The sequence below is a fragment of the Vipera berus genome (assembly GCF_964194415.1).
Source record: "Vipera berus genome assembly, chromosome: Z".
In the NCBI taxonomy this organism is placed as follows: Eukaryota; Metazoa; Chordata; class Lepidosauria; order Squamata; family Viperidae; genus Vipera; species Vipera berus.
The window spans coordinates 124,702,976-124,727,636 of record NC_138205.1 but is presented as its reverse complement, the minus strand read 5'-3'; the positions used below and the strand labels follow the sequence as shown (position 1 = coordinate 124,727,636).

The 24,661-nt window shown below is 40.6% G+C and overlaps 1 protein-coding gene across 3 annotated transcripts in view; it reads right to left on the bottom strand.

The window, feature by feature from the left end:
* Nucleotides 1-24,661, bottom strand: part of KMT2C (lysine methyltransferase 2C) — a 179,476-nt gene that overhangs the window by 20,801 nt on the left and 134,014 nt on the right. For all 3 annotated transcript variants that reach the window (XM_081344870.1, XM_081344871.1, XM_081344872.1), the window contains 14 exons: nucleotides 23,032-23,170; nucleotides 22,437-22,651; nucleotides 22,197-22,270; nucleotides 20,975-21,157; nucleotides 18,293-20,107; nucleotides 14,104-14,405; nucleotides 9,655-11,402; nucleotides 8,002-8,113; nucleotides 7,404-7,482; nucleotides 6,997-7,060; nucleotides 5,671-5,903; nucleotides 3,767-5,482; nucleotides 2,307-2,516; nucleotides 988-1,152 (listed from right to left, as the gene is read on the bottom strand). In XM_081344870.1, the coding sequence (XP_081200996.1) occupies nucleotides 988-1,152; nucleotides 2,307-2,516; nucleotides 3,767-5,482; nucleotides 5,671-5,903; nucleotides 6,997-7,060; nucleotides 7,404-7,482; nucleotides 8,002-8,113; nucleotides 9,655-11,402; nucleotides 14,104-14,405; nucleotides 18,293-20,107; nucleotides 20,975-21,157; nucleotides 22,197-22,270; nucleotides 22,437-22,651; nucleotides 23,032-23,170 (7,055 nt within the window). The remainder of the gene's footprint in view (nucleotides 1-987; nucleotides 1,153-2,306; nucleotides 2,517-3,766; nucleotides 5,483-5,670; nucleotides 5,904-6,996; nucleotides 7,061-7,403; nucleotides 7,483-8,001; nucleotides 8,114-9,654; nucleotides 11,403-14,103; nucleotides 14,406-18,292; nucleotides 20,108-20,974; nucleotides 21,158-22,196; nucleotides 22,271-22,436; nucleotides 22,652-23,031; nucleotides 23,171-24,661) is intronic.

The following is a 24,661-nucleotide window of genomic DNA, read 5'->3' as shown; positions in this document are numbered from 1 at the left end:
GGTGACACATGTGCTGCTGCATTTTGCACATACTGGAGCTTCTGGATGCTCTTCAGGGGCAGCCCCATATGGAGCTCATTGCAATAGTCAAGATGAGAGATGACTAAGGCAGGAGAGACCGTGAGTAGGGATTGTTGGTCCAGGAAAGGGCATAACTGGTGCACAACCCTCAGTTGCGCAAAGGCCCTCCTGGCCATGACTGCCACCTGCTCTTTGAGCAGGAGTCACAAATCCAGGAGACCGCCCCAGATTATGCACAGGGTCTGTTTGGGGCAGTGCCACCCCATCCAAGACCAAAGGTGGCAATTCTACATTGGCCAAAGAACCCCAACCCAGAGCCACTTGGTCTTGCCAGGGTTCAGTTTCAACACATTGCTCCTCATCCAGCCCCTAACAGCCTCCAGGCACAGCAAGAGGGAGGTAGATGTCACAGCATCACTTAACTCACCATTTTGTAGTACTTTGCCTTTCCTCTGACATAGTAATCCAAAGTGGGTTTGTTAATACGTGGAAAGTAGGATTATAACTTTCACATGTGCATGTTTTGGAAACATATTAATAGATTACTGTTATAGACTTTATTTGTTTTTCTTTTCCTAATGTTTTCTTGCAAGTGCAGGGCACACTTTTTTTGGATCAATCAAGTATTGATGTAAAATTGACCAAACAGCTTGTTGTTGGAGCCTGACATTGTAGGCTGAGAGAAAATGAGTGGCTCAAACTCACAGATGGCTTTTATGTCTAAAGGCAGGAGTAGAACTCACTGTCTCCTGGTGATTGATCCAAAGTCATGCAGCCAGCTTTCATGCCTAAAATGGGGCTAGCATTCATAATCTCCTGATTTCTAGCCTGGTGCTTTAACTACTAGAGCAAACTGGCCATAGTTTTTCAGTTATGGTCTCAAGAAATCCTGAAGTATATAAAATAATGAATCCCACTTTTATTTCTTATAAAATTTTGAGAGAATTACATAGAAAAATAATACACCTTGTAGATTAGCTGAGAATAGTAATCAGATACCCCATCAAGCGTAGCACTACCAAAAGCTCCCACAAGTCGACTTCCACTACTCTGATGGCTGCTACCATACGGAAGAAAGTGGGCGAAGCTCACTCCAATCATTGGCTCCATTAAAGGCAGCAAGGAGAGTTGCTGGAGGAAAGATGCATAATTATGATTATTGTTTTTGCAAGCCGATCACAATTGATAAATTACACTAAGAAGACTGCTGCTTTTAAAAGCTTAAGCAATCCAGATACAAGCATTTCAAAGTTTCCTTACACTAAGCAAAATCTACCAATATTGCACATCCTAACTTTTATTGTTCTTAAAAAATAAATAATTTTGCCAAACACAAGAACTCCCAAGTGCAGCAACTGCTGGAGAAGCTTTGGTCTTAATACTATATTTTCAAGATACAAAAAAATGATCACAATGAAAATGCATCTAATGAAAATTCTTTCATCAACACCATCATCATATCAAGACTCATCTCCAGATTGCAGTTTTGTTCTAAACTGTCAAGAGTTTCATAGCTGCTAATGTAAAAAATTAAGCAATAACAAAATGTTGTTTTTAATCTTTTCTCCCAACAAACTTTTTTCTTCACCAATATAGCCTTTATTCCATTTCTTCTTTTGTGACATATCTCTCCGCAGCAAGGACTATTATTACAGCAGTGATAGAGTGCACCACTGGGAAAAAATGATGGGGCAGGATAGGAGCAGATCATCCTGAAGAAGTTCTATTTCTGTGTTGATGGAGATTCTCCGTTATCCAGGTCATAGTTGTCCCAAAGGTGCTTTTTCAAGAGGCAACCGGACTTTGTTTTTCCTTGAAGACGTTTCACTTCTGATCCAAGCAACATCACTGGTTCAGAACTGAAGAGGTTTCTTGAATGAGAAGTGAAAAGTCTTCAAGGAAAAACAAAGAAAGTACAGTCGCCTCTTGAAAAAGCAACTTTGGATTTCCATCTCTAGTCATTAAGAGTCAACATCAACTTGATTACATGATGGCATGTAATCAATCAATCAATCCAATAAAAAGTGATCTATTAGAAGGGTCACCAAGAAGAAAATTATCTGCTAGAATATTTTATAATGAATGCAAGAAGTGGGTAAGCATCAATTGAAACCTAGGAATGCTCAAGCCTGTATTTCCTCATATGTAACAGCTTTGAACAAGGAAACATATGTAACAGCTTTGAACAAGATAGGTAAAAAGCCAAATATAAGATGAAATTTTCAATGGCTCTTTTCTGTTTCTTCCAAAACTTTTCATAATGGATTGTTCTTTTCAGTGCTCACCTGTTTCAATTGCATGAAAGTTTCTGTGTTAGGAAAAACAGTGTGTTTTTCTTCTTCCTCTTTTTTTTTCCTTTTAGGCCGAGATGTTGCTTTTTCACCTGTCCTCTGAGTTCGTTTGTTCCTCTGTTTCTTTATTTCATGTCCTAAATCTCCTCTCTGAACTTGGCTGTTACCACAACTAAATGAGCCTTGTAACAGGTTCCCCAATGGCTGGTTAAGGAAAAAGCAAATATATTATACCACTTTAATAGAAGTCCTAAATGTTCAAAATTCAGACCCTATAAATTGAACATTAAATTCGATAAGACTATCTATCTCCCTACCCAGGTCACTTAAGGAAATGATCACAAAGATAAATATTGATGAGCATATAGTTCAACTGCATCCTCATTTCCCTTAAGCAAGTTCAAAATCAGATGTAAAAATTGAAAGGAAAACCAACTACCTTCAATTTCCCAAAGAATCTTGGATTGAGACTGAGCCTCAGAGGTCACAACAAATAGCACAAGTCTTTCCCCATTACTGTCATGATTAGAAGATGTTTTTCCATTGGCCAGATACATTGGAATGTTGGGGAGGAAAGCACCTGTTTTGTTAAATGCAATAGTCCTCACTTAGTAACCCCAACTGAGACTCAAACTCAAGACACTGAGCAACATGGTTACTAAATGAGACATCATGCAACCAAGATGGATTAATGATATTACTTTAAAAATACTAAAGTTAAGCAAGTCATCCTGTGACCATGATTATTGATTTTACTGCTGGCTTCTCCACTGGAAGCCAACTGTGAAGCGTAGAAATGTTATATGACTATGAGATACTGTAATGGTTACAAATGTGAGGATTGTTCATAAAATTACCTTTCAGTGCTGTTGTAACTTCAAATGGTCATTAAACAGGGCAGACATTAAGCAAGGACTACCCTCTATACACTGTTGAGGATAATCACTAAAGACCTGTTAATCGAAGATGAAAGTTTTGTCTTCCCTGTCTAAGCTAGGAGAGGAGTGGAATGTGGACAATGGGAGGATGATGCAAATCTAAAACCATGGTGCTATCATAACAAACCATGTTTTATAATGATATCTGAAATAGCTTAATAATCAAGAGAAAATAAGATGTCTGACATAGCTTAATAACCAAGAAAAAGTAAAAAGTCCAAAGGAACAGTTGTATTCTCCTTCTACATTGTTGTAAATCTCATTAAATGACACCTCATTCAAAGAAAACTGTATAGCATTTAATTACTTTAGTATTTTTAAAAAAATGTACTTAATTTTTGCAACCACGTTATATATGAAATTACAGATAGCAAAAATGGCAAAGCTGTGGTAAAAATCTATCTAAGTTGCTAGGAAAGATATATCTTTCTTACACCCAGCAACAAATGGTTGTACTTCCTACCATATATTTTCCAATATCCTGCAAGTCAAGCCGTTATTATAAAAAATGTTTACCATGCTGCTTTCAGCCAAGTCCTGTTTTTCAATTAATTTGTTCTCCTCGGCATTCTCTGGAAGCTGGAAGCTGCTATCTGGTTTCTGATTGATGTGACGGGTGGCTGTTTTGTTCTTAAGCAGGTGTTTGAGGAGTTCATTCCCTGACTCCACTTTTGCAGGTGGTGTGTTGACAGGTGATGCCAGCTTCTGTGTAGGAGGGGAATTCTGAATGGCAGCCTTATCATCTTCCACATCAACATCTTTTTCCGTCTTTGTCTTAGTCTCAGCTTGACTGGAGCACTGATCATCATCTGCCTTTTCTGGTCTAATTTCCTGAAGGCTTGCTGAAGTATCGGTCTTGACTGTGTCTGTTTCTGGGTTTAGACTTGACGGTTCAGGGAGTTGGTTTTGTGGCAAATTGCTTTCAGCAACTTGACCTTTCAGTTCTAAGGAAGACTGACTCTCTGCAGCATTTGCTGTTGCTGCATCTGACAGTTCTTCTTTCTCCGTTTCTCCCGAGTTGTGTGCATGCTCACCAGAAGTGCTAAGAGTTGGGGTGGACACAGCATCCGCAACTACTGGAGTTGGAGGAGCAGTTATATCTGAATGAGGCGTGGATGGTGTATTCACAGAGTCAGTGTCATCCTCTTTTTTCTTCTTTCTTGTTCTTTTCTTTTTGCCCTTCTCCTCAGGAATGATATCAGAATACAGCTGAATCAGAGATGAATTTGTCCCAGCAAAGTTTGTTCCAGGTGGCAGGCTGGAGTCCTGACCGCAGACTGGACCACTGCTAGTTCCTGGAGAAACTGCAGGCACACCAGTGGCAAACTGAGGCCTAGGCAGGGACAGGGTAAAACTGACTCCAGAAATACTTCCGTGGGACTGCTTAGCAGAATGGTAAGCAGAGCTTCCACCTTGAACTGGGACTGAATCAGATACAAAAGGGGAAGATCCAGTCTGCTGCTGCTCACTGCACGGTGGAAAGGGGGCCGTGGGAGGAGAGCTTAAGGGTCCTGATTGCAAAACTGATCCTATCTGCTGCTGCTGCTGCTGCGATGGTGGTGGTGGTGGCGGTTGCTGCGTAAACTGCTGAAGGGGCTGTGGTGGCCTCATAAAATCACCAGGTCGATCCGAACTGAGATAAGGTATTTGAGGGAAGGATGTTCTAGCATTTAATTCAGAGCCCACTGTGCCATGCTGCTCCATTTCTATCCTCTGCTGCAGTGCTCTCTGTCGATCCACTTCCTGCATCAGCTGGATTCGTTGCCTTTCCTGCTGCTCCCGCAAACGCTCTTTTCTCTCTCGTTCCTGGAAGCTTTCGCTAAATGGGTTATTGTCCTCAAATTCCACACGAGGCGGGGGACCCGGCTGCACGCTGGGGCTGGGGGCTAACACAGAACCAGGTGTCCCAGGATTAACTGGCAGTTGGGGGATTGGAGGTGGCATTCTTGGTGCATTATGGGAGAAAAGTACTGGAGTGTTTGGAGGTTGCCAGCCAGGCAAGGCTGGGATTCTAGATGGATTGGGTTGGCCAACAGTGTGCTGTGGATGCTGAAGCTGCTGGGATATCATTGGGAAATTCTGCTGACCCATGGCTGGTGATGACCCTCCCGGGACCATGGGGGGCTGTGAAGCAAGGCCTGGCATCCCTGAATGGGACCCCATTCCACACTGCTGCTGTTTGATCCGGTATTCTTCAATCAGCTCTGCGTGCTCCTTTTGCTGCTTTCGTATCTGCAAAATTCAATTCTTATTTAATTCTAATATAATTTTTAATTATCATTACCCTGCCTTTATTATTCTTATAAATAACTCAAGGAAATGAACATACATAATACTCCTTCCTTCGCCTGTTTCCCCCCCAGTAAGGCTCAGTATTGCAAGATTCTTTTATGAATGACATGGAACCTAACAGCTCTTACCTGTTCAAGCTGCTTTTGAACCATGCTCTGCTGCTCAGTGACATGTTTCAGCTGCTCTGCATCCTCCTCTGGGAACTCGCGTCCGGCTTTCTTTGCCGTGCGCTGTTTGGCAGAGAGGGCTTTCTTTGATTTTCGGTGTGCCCCAATTTGTTCTTCAAGATACTTCTGCTGCATTTGAAGAAGCTGCTGGGTTTCCTGTAGCCATTCTTCATATTGTTTTCTATATGAATCATCTGGGTTTAAAAGAAAACAAAATCCCATGTTCCTTCTAAAGACTCAAGTGTTAAAGGGAGATCTTTATTTTTCAAGTGTGTGAGGTTGCTTTGGGCCATGTTGTTATTAGGAAGAATCCCTCCACTGGCCATCAGGCAATTACTAGCATCCATAAAACATGTTTTCAAGTGAGCTACAGAAAAGGGATCTGCACTTGCGCTCTCCCAAGGTGTTTTATGTTCACCATACTATAGGTCGGGGGTCTTCAAACTCAGCCCTTTTATGACTCGTGGACTTCAACTCCCAGAATTCCTCAGCCAGCATGCCTGGCTGAGGAATTCTGGGAGTTGAAGTCCACGAGTCATAAAAGGGCCGAGTTTGAAGACCCCTGCTATAGGTAGTTTCTACCATAATTTATCCTGGAATCATGGTCATAAACTGAGCAGGCCCTCAACAGGTGATCATGTGACTGACCCAATTTTATGTTATTATTTTTTTTGCAATAGTTAAAAGAATGTGGAAGTTGTAAAGTGAATGCTGCAGCCAATAAACAAACCCACTGTTTGCAATTGGGAGTTGTTGATGGAAACCAGAAGTAAACCAATTTCCAGCCCAAAATGTCGTAAGTTGTGGTCATGTGACCATGGGACCCTGCAAATAGCTTAAACGCTAGCTAACTGCCGAGTGTCCAAAATGCAATCATGTGACCACAGGTTGGGGGCAGCCATCAGAATTTCAACCACTAAGCGACTGGCCAATAAGAAGGACCACCTGTATTAACACTTAGTCTGAAACGTATTTTCCTTTCAAAGTACGTTTTAAACAATGGGAAAAATATAAAATATTTTAAAGAAATGCCAAAGTAGCTTTTATAAGGTTTATCTTAACCTAACCAATGGTCCATTACTTTTTTTAAAAATCAGTGATCAGGCTGAATACACGATAAAAAATTAAGCACATGAATGAATATCTAACTACTCATTAATAATCAAAGTTATTGGGAGAAATTTCAGTAATTTACTGTATTTTAGGTGTTGTATTATTTTTGTAAATTATGGCTGAGTTTAGAAACCAAGCCCCAAGAACATAGCGCACGAACAGAGTTATACTTACTTACAAATCCAGGACCAAAATTTGGAGGATTTGGTCTAGACATCTGAGGTGTTAGGCTACCATCCTTAAAAGAGAGAAAAAAAGTTAAGTAAACTCGAGATGATCTGAGCAACAGCAAGCGGAGTTTTGCAGGGCAGAAGCAGCCTCCATGCACAATGATGAATCAGCTATCTCTCTCCATTTCTAACCCTTCCCCCAATAAATAAAACCACTATCACTGCAATCAGAAGCAACAATCACCTATAAGAGAGGGAAAGGCAGTAGTTCATATTCAGCCAAACCCATCTATAAAGTTCTGTACCAGAACAGCTGGGGATTTGGTTCCTGCTTTAACAACTAAACACACTGCTCTTAATAATTATTATTTTGAATGGCTTCACTACAGATCTCAGGAAATATTTTATTACCTGTGTAACAGCTTGTGGTATTAGATGCTGGCCTTCATTGCTCTGGGCTCCAGGTCCTGCCTGACCCATAAAGGCAAATCTAGTAATAGGTAAAGGAAAATAACCATTTGGTTTATTTGTTATTCAACTTGTATTAATGAAGAGATCATAATCTCAAACAATTCCACCATAATATATAAAACAGATGATATCTCTTCATCTGTACCTATCATTATTTTAAGCTTTCACAATCAAGATTGTTTCCTTTTCTGCTGATTTATAGTTGATTTCATCCTTATCAGTTGTTTCGTGTCTGCCTGCCTGCCTCCCTGCCTGCCTCCCTGCCTGCCTGTCTGCCTGCCTACCTGCCTATCTACCTGCTGCCTGCCTGTCTGTCTGCCTGCCTGCCTGCCTGCCTGCCTGCCTATCTATGTATCATGCAGAACAGAAATAAGAAGGAAATAAACTTATTCAATGATAGAATTTTATAAATAAATTCATTAATATCTCCACAAGCAAGATCTGAACATATAATTAAGGAGAAAATCCAGACTTTCAAATTAGTATTTAAGAGAACAATACTGTATCATTTTAGGCAAAAGTATCATTTTTCACCAACCTGTTCATGACCAGTGGTGGCATCCCCATATTGTTCTGTGCCATAACTTTATTGATCCCTTTCAAAGCTACCATTTTTGCCTTCATTATAGGATCAGTAATTGCATCAAAATCTAAGAAAACAGAATGTTAGAATATATTATGTTTACAAAATATTCAAGTCATGTTCATTACAATTTTGTTGAACTATAATCTTTTCAAATTTGTATCTGCTAATCAATTCAGTGTTATTTTTGTTTTAAGAAAAAAGTTGTGAATTTGAAAAACTGTTTCCATGGATATATTGAATTTGTTTCAGACCACAAACTGAATCATTTTACACTCAAAAGTTTACATGACCTTAGACTAAAATTGGATAGCTAACTGGTGATTCAGATAAATATTTTGGCAGAAGAAGAAACACTAAACTGTCAAATTTTCCCTTAATGCCTACACTGAATTAGTGCCAGGAATTAAATATAATTTTTTTTCAGAATGGAAGGGATGTAATCATATTTATGTGTATATATGCCAAAATTGATGAAATAAGAACAGAGAACATTCTCACAATTCATGATAATGCTGTCTTTTCTCATTCTGTGTGTAGTGTGTCTGTGTGTCTGTGTGTACACACACACACATACACACACACACACACACAGAGAGAGAGAGAGAGAGAGAGAGAGAGAGAGAGAGAGAGAGAGAGAGAGAGAGAGAGAGAGAGAGAGAGAGCGCATTATCATGAATTGTGAGAATGTTCTCTGTTCTTATTTCGGCAATTTTGGCAATTCTCAAAACAAGTACATATAGTAAATCAAAGAACAAAAGCAATCAACTCTTTGCATGATCCTTACACATTTTTTTTACAAAAACTATGTATGAAAAATTAATACAGGTAGTCCTCAACTTACAACCATTTGTTTCCAAACCATTCAAAGTTACAACAGCACTGAAAAATGTGGAATTATTATTGTTTTTCACACTTAGACAGTTGCAGTATCTCCATGGTCACAGGATCAAAATTTTGACCCTTAACAACTGGCATGCATTTAAGACTGTTGCAGTATCCTGGAGCCATGTGGTCTTCTTTTGCAGCTTTCTGATAAGGGGAAGCCAAATTCACTTAATCATGTTAGTAACTTAACTGCAATGATTCACTTAACAACCATGGCAAGGAAGGTTATAAAATGGGCCAAAATTCACTTAACTACTGTCTTGTTTATGGAAATTTTGAGCTCAATTATGGTCATTAGGCAAGATCTACCTGCATGTAAATTTTGTCTTTATATTCAGCTTTTTGAAAGGCAGCAAAAAACTGTTTAGTTGTATTTCTGGGTACTGAAATTGCTAGCTTCCTCTAGTTTTTAGTTTTCGTGGTAATGGTTTTAATGTTTGCTTTAATTATGTTATTGTTTTTTGATAATTATACCTAGAAGCTAATGAACTGCAGGAAATAAAATCAGTGCCATCAATCAACCACATGAATACATATCTACAGAAAGATCCCTTAATACAAACTATTTAAGGATCGTAAGTGCCTTAACTCATCTACACATCCCCAGAAATGGAGAGGTGTTAACATTCATGACAACTGAGAATGAGATTTATTTGCTTATCTAGTTTGTATGCATACCCAGCCAACATTAGCATGGTTGGAAAAGTAACAAAAGCATACCGATGTTGGGGAAAAATGGCTCAGACCGCTGGCGAATCATGGCTTGCATCTGTCGTTGCTGCTGCTGCTCTTGCCTTTCTTGATCCAAAAGATCTTGCAGCAACAGAGGCTGCTCTTCCAAAAGTAGAGGTCTCTCCCGATTCTGCTGTTGGACCAAAGTCTGAGGAAGTACCAGCTGCTGAGAACCAGGAATACCACTAGGAGCAGGCCTATTTCCAACAGACCCTGTTTGACTTCCAGGCTGCCCTACCCCCAAATTGGGATTGAGGGGCTGGCCAGAGATAAAGGCTGAATTTACCGCAGTCCCTTGTGAAAAACTATGGCTTACTGCTGGAACCATGTTCACATCAGGTAACACATTTTCCATGTTTTGACTGGTGGATGTAATCAAAGTTACGGGATTTGTTTGGGCTGTCCGGAAGGAGTGAGAAGGAGAATCCAATAACCTTGTGTCAGGGTTTTCTGAATTGCCATGAGCAAGTAAGCTTGTAAGAACTGGAGTAGATCCAGGGGTATTACAAGAATTTGTTGTACTTTGAGTCGGCAACTGAACTGCATCTGGACTAGACACTGTGGTTTCGGCATTCATATCTGCTTTATCAGTTGCTTCCACATTACAAGACAAAACAGATTTAGCTTCTCTATCGTGCTGAGCACTAGGAACTGCGATATTTTTGTCAATTTTTTCATGATTACATTTAGCTTCTTCAATGAGAGAAAGCACTTCTGTTTTAGTCTCACTGTTCTCAGTAGCTTTTTTCTGAGGCGGAACAGACCCTTCAGGAACAGAAGTTTTATCATCTGGTTGTTTCTGCACACTGTCTTCTCCCTTGCCCTGTATATCATCTATGGGGACATTAAGATCCAGCTCTTCGTTAAACATACCCTTTTTGTCACCCAAATCATGGTCTGGATCAGTATATGCAATTATGTCAAATTCTCCTGATCTCAGAAGATCATCAAGATGACGGTCATTAGTTTCAAGATTATCTAATGTGTCCAGTTCATCACCTTTATCTTCTGCATCTAAATTTAAATTTTCAAGATCTTCATCAACCAAATCCTTAACCTCAACACCATCAAGGTCTTTAACATCTAAATCTTTCACAGAAGGATCATCAGGATCGAGTTTTTCTTCTAAGGTATCAGTAGGCTGACTGGGCATTTGCAAGCCACTTGTTTCATCAGTAGGTCTCGTGATTGGCACTCCTGAAAATGCATTATTTATTGATGGATGATTTAAGGAACACATGACTAGTGTAGGTGGATGACTTGGATTCATTTTATCCTGCTGGGATGGTGATAAATGCTCCAAACCTGTTGAAATCTGCAACGGATTATCTGAATTTTGAGAATTACACCTTGTAGGTTCTAGGTGTCTTGGCCCCTGGCAATCCTGTCTAGGTAGAAGTTCAGTTTGTTGTTGATGCTCAGGAGCAGTGTTCATAACAGTAGTTGATGAAGAATTAAAAGGCAGTCTTGGTCTGACTTCAGGTGCTCTATGACAAAGCTCAATAAATGCCTGCCCCATTATATTGTGCTGTTGAACCTGGATACCTTGCAGTGGGAAATGCTGTGACAAGCCAATGGGATTATTCATTGGTGGTTTGTTAGGTAGTCTAGGCAGATCTATAGGCATGGATCTTCTAAACTGTGGTGGGGCACCAGTATGTTGCATTTGTTGTGGTGGACCAAGAAAATGATCTTGACAAGGTAGAGGTCCATGGCCACTACTGGGAAAGCCAAATCTGGAAAAGAGAAAAACAAGCTTTTATTGAATTGAATTGAATTGAATGACCTATAGAATATTTCCTACATAATGAATAATAATTTGCACATAAATAAAATTAATGACATCTCTGAGCTGATTTTCACATTATCCATTTACTACTAAAAATAGATGATCACTCTGTACATAATCCACTAAAAACCTTTTATGCATATTTTGAAGAACTACAGAATTAGTGTAAAAAAATATAGAGTTAAAAAGTCAACATGTTGTGCTTTAAACCTTGATTAAATTGCCAGAAAAAGATGTAAATTAAGGCCAATTAATAAAATTATAATGAATTCTCAGGCTAATTAATTCCTACACTCCAAAATACCTAGACATTTCTAGCAGCAAGGACAGTATTTTCCAGACATAATCATATTTATACATGACATAGAACACGGGTCGGCAACCCATGGCTCCGGAGCCGCATGCGACTCTTTAAGCCATCTCCTGCAGCTCCCAGTCCTCCTCTGCCATGTGCAGTTCTGAAAAAAAAGTGGGAGTAAAAAAGTCCCATTGAGAGAATGGGGCGGTGGAGGTTTGGAAAGCAGGTGCCTTTCAGGGCCGAAAGAAACACGGACGAAGGCAGCAGCTCTCCAAACGAGGCGGCAGCGGTTTGGAGAGCTGCTATGTTCGTCCGTGTTTCTTTCGGGGCCGAAAGAAACGCGGACGAAGGCAGCAGCTCTCCAAACAGGGTGGCGGAGGTTTGGAGAGCTGCTGCCTTCCACGCAGCTCTCCAAACCTCCACCGCCCCGTTTGGAGAGCTGCTCCCTTCGTCTGTGTTTGACGAAGGCAGCAGCTCTCCAAACCTCTGCCGCCCTGTTTGGAGAGCTGCTGCCTTCATCCATGTTTTACAAAGGCAGCAGCTCTCCAAACAGGGCGGCAGAGGTTTGGAGAGCTGCTGCCTTCGTCAAACACAGACGAAGGGAGCAGCTCTCCAAATGGGGCGGTGGAGGTTTGGAGAGCTGCGTGGAAGGCAGCAGCTCTCCAAACCTCCGCCGCCCCATTTGGACAGCTGCTGCCTTCGTGTGTGTTTGACAAAGGCAGCAGCTCTCCAAATGGGGCGGCGGAGGTTTGGAGAGCTGCTGCCTTCCGCGCAGCTCTCCAAACCTCCGCCGCCCTGTTTGGAGAGCTGCTGCCTTCGTCCACGTTTCTTTCGGGGCTGAAAGAAACGCGGACGAAGGCAGCAGCTCTCCGAACCTCCACCGCCCCATTCCCATTGAGAGAATGGGGTGGCGGAGGTTTGGAGGCCCTGGGGGGAGGGACAGGTCGCTCGGGTGGCTCTGGCGGCACCTGGGCTGAAGGCGGCACCACGACCCAGCGCCCATCACCAGGGAGACCCGCCGCCACGCAGGTGCCTCCCGGCTCGGGGGAGCCGTGCTGCGGGAGACGCTCGCAAGGCTTCCTTCAGCCGGGGAAGGGCCCGTTGCCTCCAAGGGGGGCCCGGGCGGGATCCTCTGAAAGGCCGTTTCCTTCCTCATCTTTGCGCGGCTCGGCCTGCGAGTCCCCCCCTCCGTAAGCTGGCGGCACCGGGCAGCGACAGGTGTGCGCGGCTCAGAATGTGGCGCGGTGTCGGGGCTGCCGAGGATCAGTGCAGTGCAAGCAATCCAGGGAAGGAGCTGATCCCGAAGCTTCACAAAAGGCGGAAAGAAAAAAGTCCCAGAGAGAGAGAGAGCGCAGGGCGGGGGGAGAGCAGTTTTTTCTGAGGGAGGAAAAGCCAGGACGGCAGAGCCGTCCATACTAGACGTGGACGGGGGCAGGGCTGGTGCATGTTTTGCCTTGTTCTGTGCATGCGCGTACGTGCACGCATGCGCGCACACATTTTGCGGCTCCCACTTTTTTGTGTGTGTGACGGAACCGGTTCCGAGTGGCTCTTTTGCTGTTTCAGGTTGCTGACCCCTGACATAGAAAGTAAACATTTACGTATCTTAATTTACAGACTATAAAATTAAAATTTAAACACAAATAGTATATCCTAACATGCCAGAATGTTTTGGCCTCAAAAGTTAAATATTTTTGTGCTTGGTTCATTATTTCACAAAATAAAAACAATATTTAATAAAATATGAATTCAAGTCTAAGTGACTGCATGTAAATTTTTATATGTTGGCTTGTATTACATTCAAGTACTATTTTAAATTACGTGCTATTTAAGGAGATTGTTAAAAGTAATGAAGATTTTTTTTAAAAATAGTTGTTTCTGTTCCTAAACTCAACATATAACAGTAATGCCACCAATGGAAAAGTGGAAGAGAGGAAGTTACATCTGTAAGTCAATACCTGTTACTCATTACCTCATAACATTTTTCATGTTAGATTACTGTTTCAGAGTTGCATTTATTCTCCCCTCTGTTTTATCTTTATTCCAAACCTATAGACCTTTTCTCATTTACACATTCCAAATAATACCTGCTTTGCCAAGAGCCAAACTTATTGGCAAATACCCTTTTAGGCCCATCAACAACCCGTATGAGATGCACTTTGGACAGAATGGCCAAGCCCTCACTCAAGGTACATTTGCCTTTCCCATAAGCTCAGTCGTATCATATCTATAGCACAATTTCTGCATTAAAATGAACATGCAATTTTTTCTTGGTCATTCTGAATGACAAACATGGTAGAATTTCTTTATAACTAGTTCAAATTTAGTAAAGAGTGATAAAGTGTTTCTATACCTAATTCCATGAGGCCTCATCCCCATGCCACCAGCATCTCCTGGAAACTGAGGTCTATTCAGTTGCCCATCAACAGGAAAACCTGCCAGCCTTAGTCCACCTGGAGGAATGGTAGATGATCTAATGTTGCCTGGATACGGAGGTGGTGGTCGACTGAAAATCTGATTCAGATTTTCTTGCTGCCATGGTTGAATAAGTGCTGTTGGAGTTGCTGCGGCAGGCTCTAGTGGGGCTTTTTCTTGACGGATTGCGTTTTTCTTTTGTTGCTGCTGCTGAAGAATAATTTCACGTAACTTCTGGCGCTGACAAGAAACAAAAATAATTATAATCTAATGTTAACTTAGAAATATTTTTCTTCTTTTGATAAAATATTGTTCCTTGCAATAGATCACATACCTGTAGGCCACATATCTTTTTTACATGCATTTGCTTATTTTAAAACTTTACTCATCCATCACACTTTAGATGGACTTGAAAAACATCTTACAAAATCTTAAAACATTAATCCTCTGGCTTAATATCAGCCTTTTGGCATTTGGTTTTGAATTTTTCTCTCTCCCTCCCTCCCTCCCTCTCTCTCTCTCTGTCACATTTCTACATTGCCCATCTCACCTCAGTAATTCTGGGAAGTTTATAATAAAATCCTGCAGTTAAGAAAAGATGTGCTGAAATATAGTGTGCCCTCAATCCCCAAGTCCAGACAGCCAATCCAGAATATCATGAAGATAAAACGAATGAATGTTTACACAATTCTCAAGTCTTTACAGAATCCATTATTCACTAGATTAAGACAGGCTAGAAATTAGATTGAAATGGCTCTATGCAAAAGGTCTCAATTAATTTAGCTTTGAATTACACACAAGTATACTGCCCAATTGACAAGACTGAACATCGACATCTTAGGTATCAGCAAACTAAAATGGACAGGAATGGGTGAATTTTAATTCAGATGACCATCAGGTATACTACTACGGGCAAGAATCCCTCAGAAGAAATGGAGTAGCCTTGATAGTCAATAAAAGAGTAGGAAAAGCAATACTGGGATACAATCCTCAAAATGACAGAATGATCTCAGTTCGAATCCAAGGCAAACCATTCAATATCACAGTAGTTTAAGTCTATGCCCCAACCACCAGTGCTGAAGAGGATGAAATTGACCGGTTCTATGAAGCCCTACAGCACCTTATAGAACTAACACCAAAAAATGATGTCCTTATCATCATGGGGGATTGGAATGCTAAAGTAGGAAGCCAAAAGATAACCAGAAAAACAGGCAAGTTTGGCCTTGTGTACAAAATGAAGCAGGGCACAGGCTGATAGAATTTTGTCAAGAGAATACGATGGTCATAGCAAACACTCTTTTCCAACAACCCAAGAGATGGCTCTACACATGGACATCACCAGATGGTCAACACAGAAATCAGATTGACTATGTGCTCTGCAGCCAAAGATGGAGAAGCTCTATACAGTCAGTAAAAACAAGACCAGGAGCTGACTGTGGCTCAGACTAGGAGCTTCTCATTGCAAAGTTTAGGCTTAAACTGAAGAAAGAAGGGAAAAGCACTAGGCCACTCAGGTATGAATTAAATTATATCCCTGTTGAATATACAGTAGAGGTGACAAATAGATTTAAGGAATTAGATCTGATAGAGTGCCTGAAGAACTATGGACAGAGGTTCGCAACATTGTACAACAGGTAGCAACCAAAACCTTCCCAAAGAAAAAGAAATGCAAGAAAGCAAAATGGCTGTCTGAGGAAGCTTTGCAAATAGCTGAGGAAAGGAGGGAAGTGAAAGGCAAGGGAGAAAAAGAAAGATACGCCCAATTGAATGCAGAATTCCAGAGAATAGCTAGAAGAGATAAGAATGCCTTCTTAAATGAACAGTGCAAAATAGAAGAAAACAATAGAATAGGGAGGACCAGAGATCTTTTCAAGAAAATTAGAGAGATGAAGGGAACGTTTAATGCAAAAAGGTTTTCTTAATTTTGTTTTATTGTGTTTTTAATTGGACTATTTATGGGATAATTTGATTTAATACCTTTTAATGTTTGTATTTTGTGTTTTTATTGTTGTTAGCTGCCCTGAGTCCTTTGGGAGATAGGGCGGCATACAAATCCCATAAATAAATAAAATAAATAAATAAAAATGGGCATGATAAAGGACCAAAATGGCAGAGACCTAATAGAGGCAGAAGAGATTAAGAAGAGGTGGCAAAATTACACAGAACTATACAAGAATGAGCTTAATGTCCCTGATAATCACAATGAGGTGGTCACTGACCTCGAGCCAGACATCCTAGAATGTGAAGTGAAGTGGGCCTTAGAAAAGCTGAGCAACAACAAAGCTAGTGGAGGTGACAGTATTCCAGCTGAGCTATTCAAAATCTTAAAAGACGATGCAGTAGAAGTGCTACACTCAATTTGCCAACCAATTTGGAAAACTCAACAGTGGCCACAGGATTGGAAAAGATCAGTTTACATTCCAATTCCAAAGAAAGGCAGTGCCAAAGAATGTTCAAACTATCGCACCATTGCACTCATTTATCATGCTAGTAAAGTTATGCTTAAAATCCTACAAGCTAGACTCCAGCAGTATGTGGATCGAGAACTACCAGTACAGGCAGGATTTTGAAGAGGCAGAGGAACTAGAGATCAAATTGCCAACATACTATGCTGGATCATGGAGAAAGCTAGAGAGTTTCAGAAAAACATCTACTTCTGCTTCATTGACTATGCCAAAGCCTTTGATTGTGTGGATCATAACAAACTGTGGCAAGTTCTTAAAGAGATGGGAGTACCAGACCATCTTATTTGTCTCTTGAGAAACCTATATGCGGGACAAGAAGCAACAGTGAGAACTGGACACGGAACCACTGATTGGTTTAAAATTGGGAAAGGAGTCCGGCAAGGCTGTATACTGTCGCCCTGCCTATTTAACTTATATGCAGAGCACATCATGAGAAAGGCAGGGCTAGATGAATCAAAAGCTGGAATTAAGATTGCCGGAAGAAATATCAACAACCTAAGATATGCAGATGATACCACTCTAATGGCAGAAAGTGAAGAAGAACTAAAGAGCCTCGTGTTACGTGTGAAGAAGGAGAGTACAAAACTTGGGTTGAAACTTAACATTAAGAAAACCAAGATCATGGCATCCGGCCCTCTCAATTCCTGGCAAATAGATGGGGAAGAAATGGAGGTAGTGACAGATTTTATTTTCCTGGGCTCCAAGATCACTGCAGATGGGGACTGTAGCCAAGAAATTAAAAGACGCTTGCTCCTGGGGAGGAAAGCCATGGCAAATCTAGACAGCACACTAAAAAGCAGAGACATCACCCTGTCAACAAAAGTGCATATAGTCAAGGCTATGGTCTTCCCAGTTGCAATGTATGGCAGTGAAAGCTGGACCATAAAAAAGGCTGAGCGCCAAAGAATTGAGGCCTTTGAACTGTGGTGCTGGAGAAGACTCCTGCGAGTCCCTTGGACTGCAAGGCGATCAAACCGGTCAGTCCTAGACGAAATCAACCCTGACTGCTCTTTACAAGGCCAGATCCTGAAGCTAAAACTCAAATACTTTGGCCACCTAATGAGAAGGAAGGACTCACTGGAGAAGAGCCTAATGCTGGGAAAGATTGAGGGCAATAGAAGAAGGGGACGACAGAGAATGAGGTGGCTGGATGGAGTCACTGAAGCAATAGGCGTGAGTTTAAATGGACTCCAGAAGATGGTAGAGGAAAGGAAGGCCTGGAGGAACGCTGTCCATAGGGTCACGATGGGTCGGACACGACTTCGCAGCTAACAACAACAACAAATGCTGCCCAATGCAGGAATCTTAAGCATTAAACAATATTTTTTTACAAATCTTGGAACAGCAGTTAACTTAGATAAATAAGTGCTTCTTGATTCTAACTATATAAGGTGGGGGAAATATAAAGATTTTAAAGCTCATTTCTACCTTCAATTCCGGTTAAGAAGAGATGCTGGATAATATTCACGCAATAAATATTTAATAAAGATATGTCAATGTTAGCCAGAAGTTAGTCAGTTGATTATTTGTATCTTTTAGCTTAGCAAAAGCAGTGATTTATTGAGACCAGCAGTCTCTTATGTTTCTAAAAGCTATTCTTATATCCTTTCAACTATGTCACCCCAATATAAATCAGCATAACATCAAACAAGATAAATTCACCTGTCTTAGTTTTTCTGCATCTGTATGAGACATCGTGCTGTTCTGTGTTAATCCTGCACTTGGGCCTGGGACAGAAGCTTGTGTAGTCTGTGAAAATAGTTTTCCCTGCAAATTCATGGGTGAGTTTACAGAGGAATTGAAATTTCCCTCTGACCCACTTCTAGAGTGGTCTTCTTGGGGGTGCTGAGCTGTTCCAAAGGTTTCTGGTTGAGATCTTGGTGTCACTGGAGGCTGATCAAAAGGATCACGTGAGGGATCATGGCTAAAGGAATCTGTCACTGTAGGCCCTGATAGCTTTGAAGACTGAGAAGGATCTGATGGCTTGACAAAAGTCCCAGATAAAGTCCTGCTCTGTGATGCCTGCAGATAAGGATCCGGATTTGACATGGGAATCGGTCTACTGAAAGTTTCCGAAATTCCAGACCTTTGAGTTGCTGGTGACTGAGAATAGGGATCATTAGTAACTGGCATTGGTGTACCTGGAGGCTGGGCATACAGATCAGAATGCCTCTGATTACCTGAAACCTGAGCAAATAAATCTGCAGTCTGTGGAGGTCTTGGTGTGAGTGGCTGATGCATATATGGGTCAACTGGAACAGGTCGAGCGGAGCCGGAGGGCTGTGCATAAGGATCTAAAGCAGGTCGAGGGGTACCAGGGGGCTGGGCATAAGGATCTGTGACAGGGCGAGGAGTGCTTGGGGGCTGGGCATATGGATCCTGAGCAACTGTTCTTGAAAGAGCTCCAGAATAATCACCCTGATTACGCAATACTCTTTGTGGATGGGCAAAAGTATCCTTTATTGCTGAGTGTGAAGCCAACTGAGACTGGCTGTAAGAATCATTAGATGGATTGTGTGCAAAACTATCTACAGGCTTTGGTGTCAAAAGAGGCCTTTCATAAGGATCCACAGCTACTCTCCTTGAAGTAGGTGGCATTTTTGTGTAAGAATCTTGCGAAGATGGATTTGGGCACACTGGTGTTTTAAACGGGCTAGAATGCCCTTCAATAACAGATGTTGAAGTCAATGAAGGCCGGGAACATGAATCAGTAGGAGAGATCCGGGGTCTCTGAAAAGTATCACCTCCTGTTCTTGCAGGTAGCTTAGTAAATTGGTCACTGCTTGCCGGTTGTTCTGAAATTAAAGGTGATCTTGACATCCCCAAAGGTTTAGAGAACTGTTCTGTTCCAATTACAGGTCTTGGTGTGTCTGGAGGTTTTGCATAAGGATCACTGGTGCCTGGGGACAAGGAACATGAATCTCTGGCTGGTGATGGCCTTCTTCCCATTGATTCAGAAACTTGAGTCGGCCTGGATATTGAAGGCAATGGACAGATCTCTGCTGGTGTAGCAGAATTTCTCCTGATAAATTTTTGATTTTGGTTAACAGGTGGTGGCCTGGGAGTTCCCACCATCTTTGCATATGGATCAATTGGAGAAGGTGGCTGAGCAGAGGGGGAAGAAGAGAATGTTTGTTGTGATGGAGTCTGACAATGACCATCTTGAGCAGGCATTCGATTAGCCGTCACAGGTGGAGGTGGGGCTTGGGGTTTTAGGAAAACATCAGAAGGAGTAGATGTAGAAGGGCCAGGCAATTGTTTTGCATATAATCCTTGCTGTGCAGGAGACATATTTCCATTGCTGGCCTGAGGGGTTAAAGGACTTTGCATCCCATTGCTAGGGGTATCTAAGCCTGGCTGGTTTACAAGCTGCTGTGATCCTAATTGCTGCTGCTGCTGCAGCTGCTCATTTTTCACTTGCTCAAGTTTCTGAGTTGCTTCAATTTTAGCTTGCTGTTTACTCTTTTGGCGCATTTGCTGTTTTAGAAAATAAAAAAGTTAAAATTAAATAAAAACAAAGTAGTAAACTGACAGACATATTTTAATATTATTTTTTCACATATACAGACACACCCAGAGCACAGAAACCAATGACAAAGTTTTAATTATTTTTTTTCATAAAGTCCCAAATTGAAGTTATTAAAATTACATATCTTTGAAAACCAGAAGATTATTTTAAAAGTGAACATGACAGTTAGATGCTATTAAAAATGCTTTCACGTCCTATCTAAATTTTCACCCAAGCCACCCAACACCTTTTGGAGATCTCCCATTCAAATCTTGCTTTATGTGCAATTTTTTTTAAAAAAAAGGTGGATGCAAATATGACTGCAGGACATGCAACACTCCCTGACACCCCCAAAAGATAAGTTCAGCTTCATCTGGTTATTGTGAAGTTTGAACTCAATACTGTAAAACAAAACAAAATCGTCCCCTGAAGAGATGCATCCTATAAACTTCCCAATGGAAGAGACTATAGATTCTGCAATATGCAATTGTAACAATATGGAAATAAACAATTCAGACAGCTTCTATTAACCCCTAAACTAGCCTGTGTTGTCAGTATCTTCCATATTCCTATCACGTCTAAAAACATTACATATTTCATTACTTCCTTCTGCACCTATAATGAATCTTTACTGAAGACAGATATATGAATTCTGAGTTACTCAACCTTATATGATATGGGATTTCTGTTTGGAAACATGAACTTGTTCCAACTTATTTAAGGTTCTATTTATGATACAAAATCACATTTAGGCAGCCCATACCTACTGAATGGGAGCATAAAAATAAACTTCCATACCTAGACAAACAGGAGATCAAACAGCAAGTGCAACATACCTGCCTAAATTTCCATTCTTGCTCATGTTCAGATTCTCTCTGTTTTAATGGATCCTTGAAGAGTTCAGTTTCAATACGAGATCCAGGATCAATGTTATCCTGCTGTTGCTGCCTCTTCATTGAATCATTGGACATCTGTACTTTGTTAATCCGTAAAGCAGCCCTATTATCTCTGGCTTTTTGCTATTTGAAAAACAAAACCAGAATTTACTTGGATACTGATTCATAAATAATTCATTCATTTATTTATCATTACCTCACAATTACTTTAAACTGTATTTATTTGATTTAAAAATGTGTCCATGATTTAATAAGTAAAAAGGGAACTATTTATTTCACTCGACAAATACACAGGAGATATATTTATGCAGACCAGATGGAGGACAAAGTTCCATCAACAAGAACAAACCAATAAATATTGAAATACTAAAGAAAAGGAGTATTTTTAATCAAGCCAAATTTTAAACAGAAAATGAAATTCAGGAAATGTGTCCCTGCTTCATTCTAAGCCACAAGCAGGGTTTTTAATAATTTCCAAAAGTCTTAAGCACTTATTTCTGACTAAGATTCTTCCAACTGCATCTCCAGATGATCAAATCAATCATGCTGTTACCAAAAAATTATCTGTATATAATTTCCATATTAAAGTATTTATAAAATGTTGCACAAAGCATTCACAAAATATGAACAACAAACCTTGAATGGCCTAAAAAGTAGATTTGGGAAATCAAAAAGCAGTGAGTACTGAGGAAAGTAAGAAACCTTAGCTGCCACTGATTTATGTCCTTGACGAATGAAAGAAGACAATGCTTATTCTTAGAATGTTTCTTCAAATTAATCTATCAACTTGGCACTTCCAAAGTTGGGAACATGCAATGGAGAGTGAGATTTGAATAAAAAGGGTCTTCAAGGGTTCAGGCACTTATGTGTTTCTTGTTCTGCCTCTTGGGCAATCAAGGGGCCCAAGAAATATGGGTTATTCATGTACCAAACCTTATTGTTGTTAGCCAATCAAAAAGAAAAAAAATCCATAAAATCAATTTAAATTCAGTGAATTATCATGGATCGTTGTGTAATCCACAGAGAAGTCTCAAAAAATGCCAATTGACAAGTTGGTTTTGCTGCAGAAACAATATGCAGTTTAAACTAATTTTTAGACTAATTAACAGACGCTGTAGGTAAAGGAGAAATGTGTTTTCATCAAAATGAAAAGTTTCATTACCACATATGGAGCTCTTTCTTGAGAGCTTGCTTTTCTCCATAGCTTGGCAATCTGCTTGACTCTGGTAGTCCAATCTGAGAACACGGAGAAGAGAAAGGAGGCAGATGCATTCATTGGTACTAGACGTTTTACTGATACATTATGGAATATTATACAATTCATAGGATATGTTAAAAAATTAGAATACCCTGAAACAAAGTAGACAGCCCTGCAAAAATTAAGTTTAACTTAATAACCTACCTGGAAACTCTTCTTTTAGGGTTGGAAAATTAATATTTGTGTATAAAACAGGTGCTACTGTTGCCATTTCACCAAGTGCTTCCTCTTTTTCCCATTTCAGAGTGCTCCTCTGTGCATTAGACATGGTATCATTTTCTCCTTCCAAAGGAGTTGCAGATGCAACCCAAGGATTGGTAGGATCATTTATCACTGCATTAAATACTGTGCTTTTATCTCTAAAATATTACAGAAAAAGAAAGCATAGATATAATTTCTTTGCATACAGAACCACACTGTCCCAAACCTTGTATTTTAAAATTACTAACAGTACTGGCACCCCTATGTTCTGGTCTCAGGGAGAAATTAAGGAGCCCAATCTTTTAATTTCATGTTAATGTAACTTCTTGTGATTTTAAAAAATGTATTTTACCCTGTCATTATTTTTATAAATAGTTCAGGGCAGTGAACATACACAATATGTCCCTTCCTCTTCTTGTTTTCCCCACAACAGTCACCATGTATAAAGTGGGTTGGGCTGAAGTCACCCAGGTACCTTTCACACTTAAGGCTGGAGAAGATTTTTTTAAAAAATACCTGATCTTTAAAATTTACTAACCTGGTATCGGCATAGGATGTCTGTGTTATAGTAGAGAAAGTTCCTAATCCACCTCCAGGCACTAAGGGTGTATGAGAGAGATGGGGAGTTTGTCCATTCAGGCCATTCATAAGTGGAACTCTTGAAAATGCATTCTCCCCTTGGAAGAAAAAAGTTGAAAAATAAAATTAATAACTACTTCAAGACCAATTTGTTGCTGGCAGGAAAACACAACTTAAGGTTTAATTACAAAATTTAACTATACTTACTGTTTTAGAATATTTCACATCCATTAGGCTAGTAAACCTCTAGTTCATGGTTTCATAGAATTAGATTAAAGCTTTTAAAGGAACTATATATCTATCTAAGGCATAGTAGCAAATACACAGTTTCAATTATATTGTGAACAGTTTACAAAGATATATTCAGGGCCTGTGTTAACTAATATCTTTAATAAAACACTATTTGTATAGGTAAGGGAACATGTAAAAGAACTGTTGTGAGATTGATTTGCACACAGGTTTCAAGTAATCTCAACAATGTAATTAAAAACCAAATGAATTAAAGGTCCTTACATCCCCTCTCAAAAGAGGAACTTTTACGAATTATATTGAGCAGCTAAGGTACGTTAAAAATCCTTAAAAAAACCAAAAACATTTCTCATATAGGTTGCCCTTGATTTAAGACCACAATAGGGCTGGGATCCTCTGTTGCTAAGCAAGGCAGTCATTGACTTATGCCCAATTTTATAACCTTTTTTGCTATGGTCGTTAAGCAAACCACTATGGTAATTAAGTGGTGGTTAAATGATTTCGGCTTCCTCCATTGACTTTGCTTTTATGAAGCCAGCTGGTAAGGCTGCAACTGGTGATCACATGACCCCAAGACAGTGTCAGGTTCGTCATGCCAAATGCCCAAAGTTTGATCTCGTGACTACAAGGACACTGTGACCATTGCAAGTGTGAGGACTGGACATCAGTCATTTTTTGTAGTGAAACTACAGGCTGAAGGAGAAGGAGTAAAAACAACTTCTGACCTTCAGTCAATACTTTCCTCAGGAAGGAAACGTCTGAGGCCAGGTTCTTAGGTTTAAATGCTGATGATACCCAGCTTTTTCTTTCTACCCCAAACCAACCCAGTGATGCCCTCATCGTGATGTCCCGTTGCCTGGAGGCGTTTCAGGTTTGGATGGGAAGAAACAGGCTTCGACTCAATCCTGCCAAGACTGAGTGGCTGTACATACCGGCATCTCAGGTGAATCATTTTTGTATGGGGGATGAGGTGTTACCCCCCGTTGATAGGGCTTGTAACTTGGGCATTCTCCTGGATTCACAGCTAAATTTGGAAGATCATATAGGAGCTGTGATCAGGGGGGCTTTTGCCCAGATTCGCCTGGTGCGCCAGTTGCGACCCTATTTGGACCGAGATGCCCTACGCACAGTCACTCATGCGCTCGTTACCTCCTGGTTAGATTACTGCAACGCTCTCTACATGGGGCTGCCCTTGAGGACCACTCGGAGGCTTCAGCTGGTGCAAAATGCAGCTGCGCGAGTAGTAATGGGAGTTTCCCAATACTCTCATGTAACACCTCTTCTCCGCGAGCTGCATTGGCTTCCAGTTCTCCTCCGGGTGAGATTCAAGGTGCTGGTGA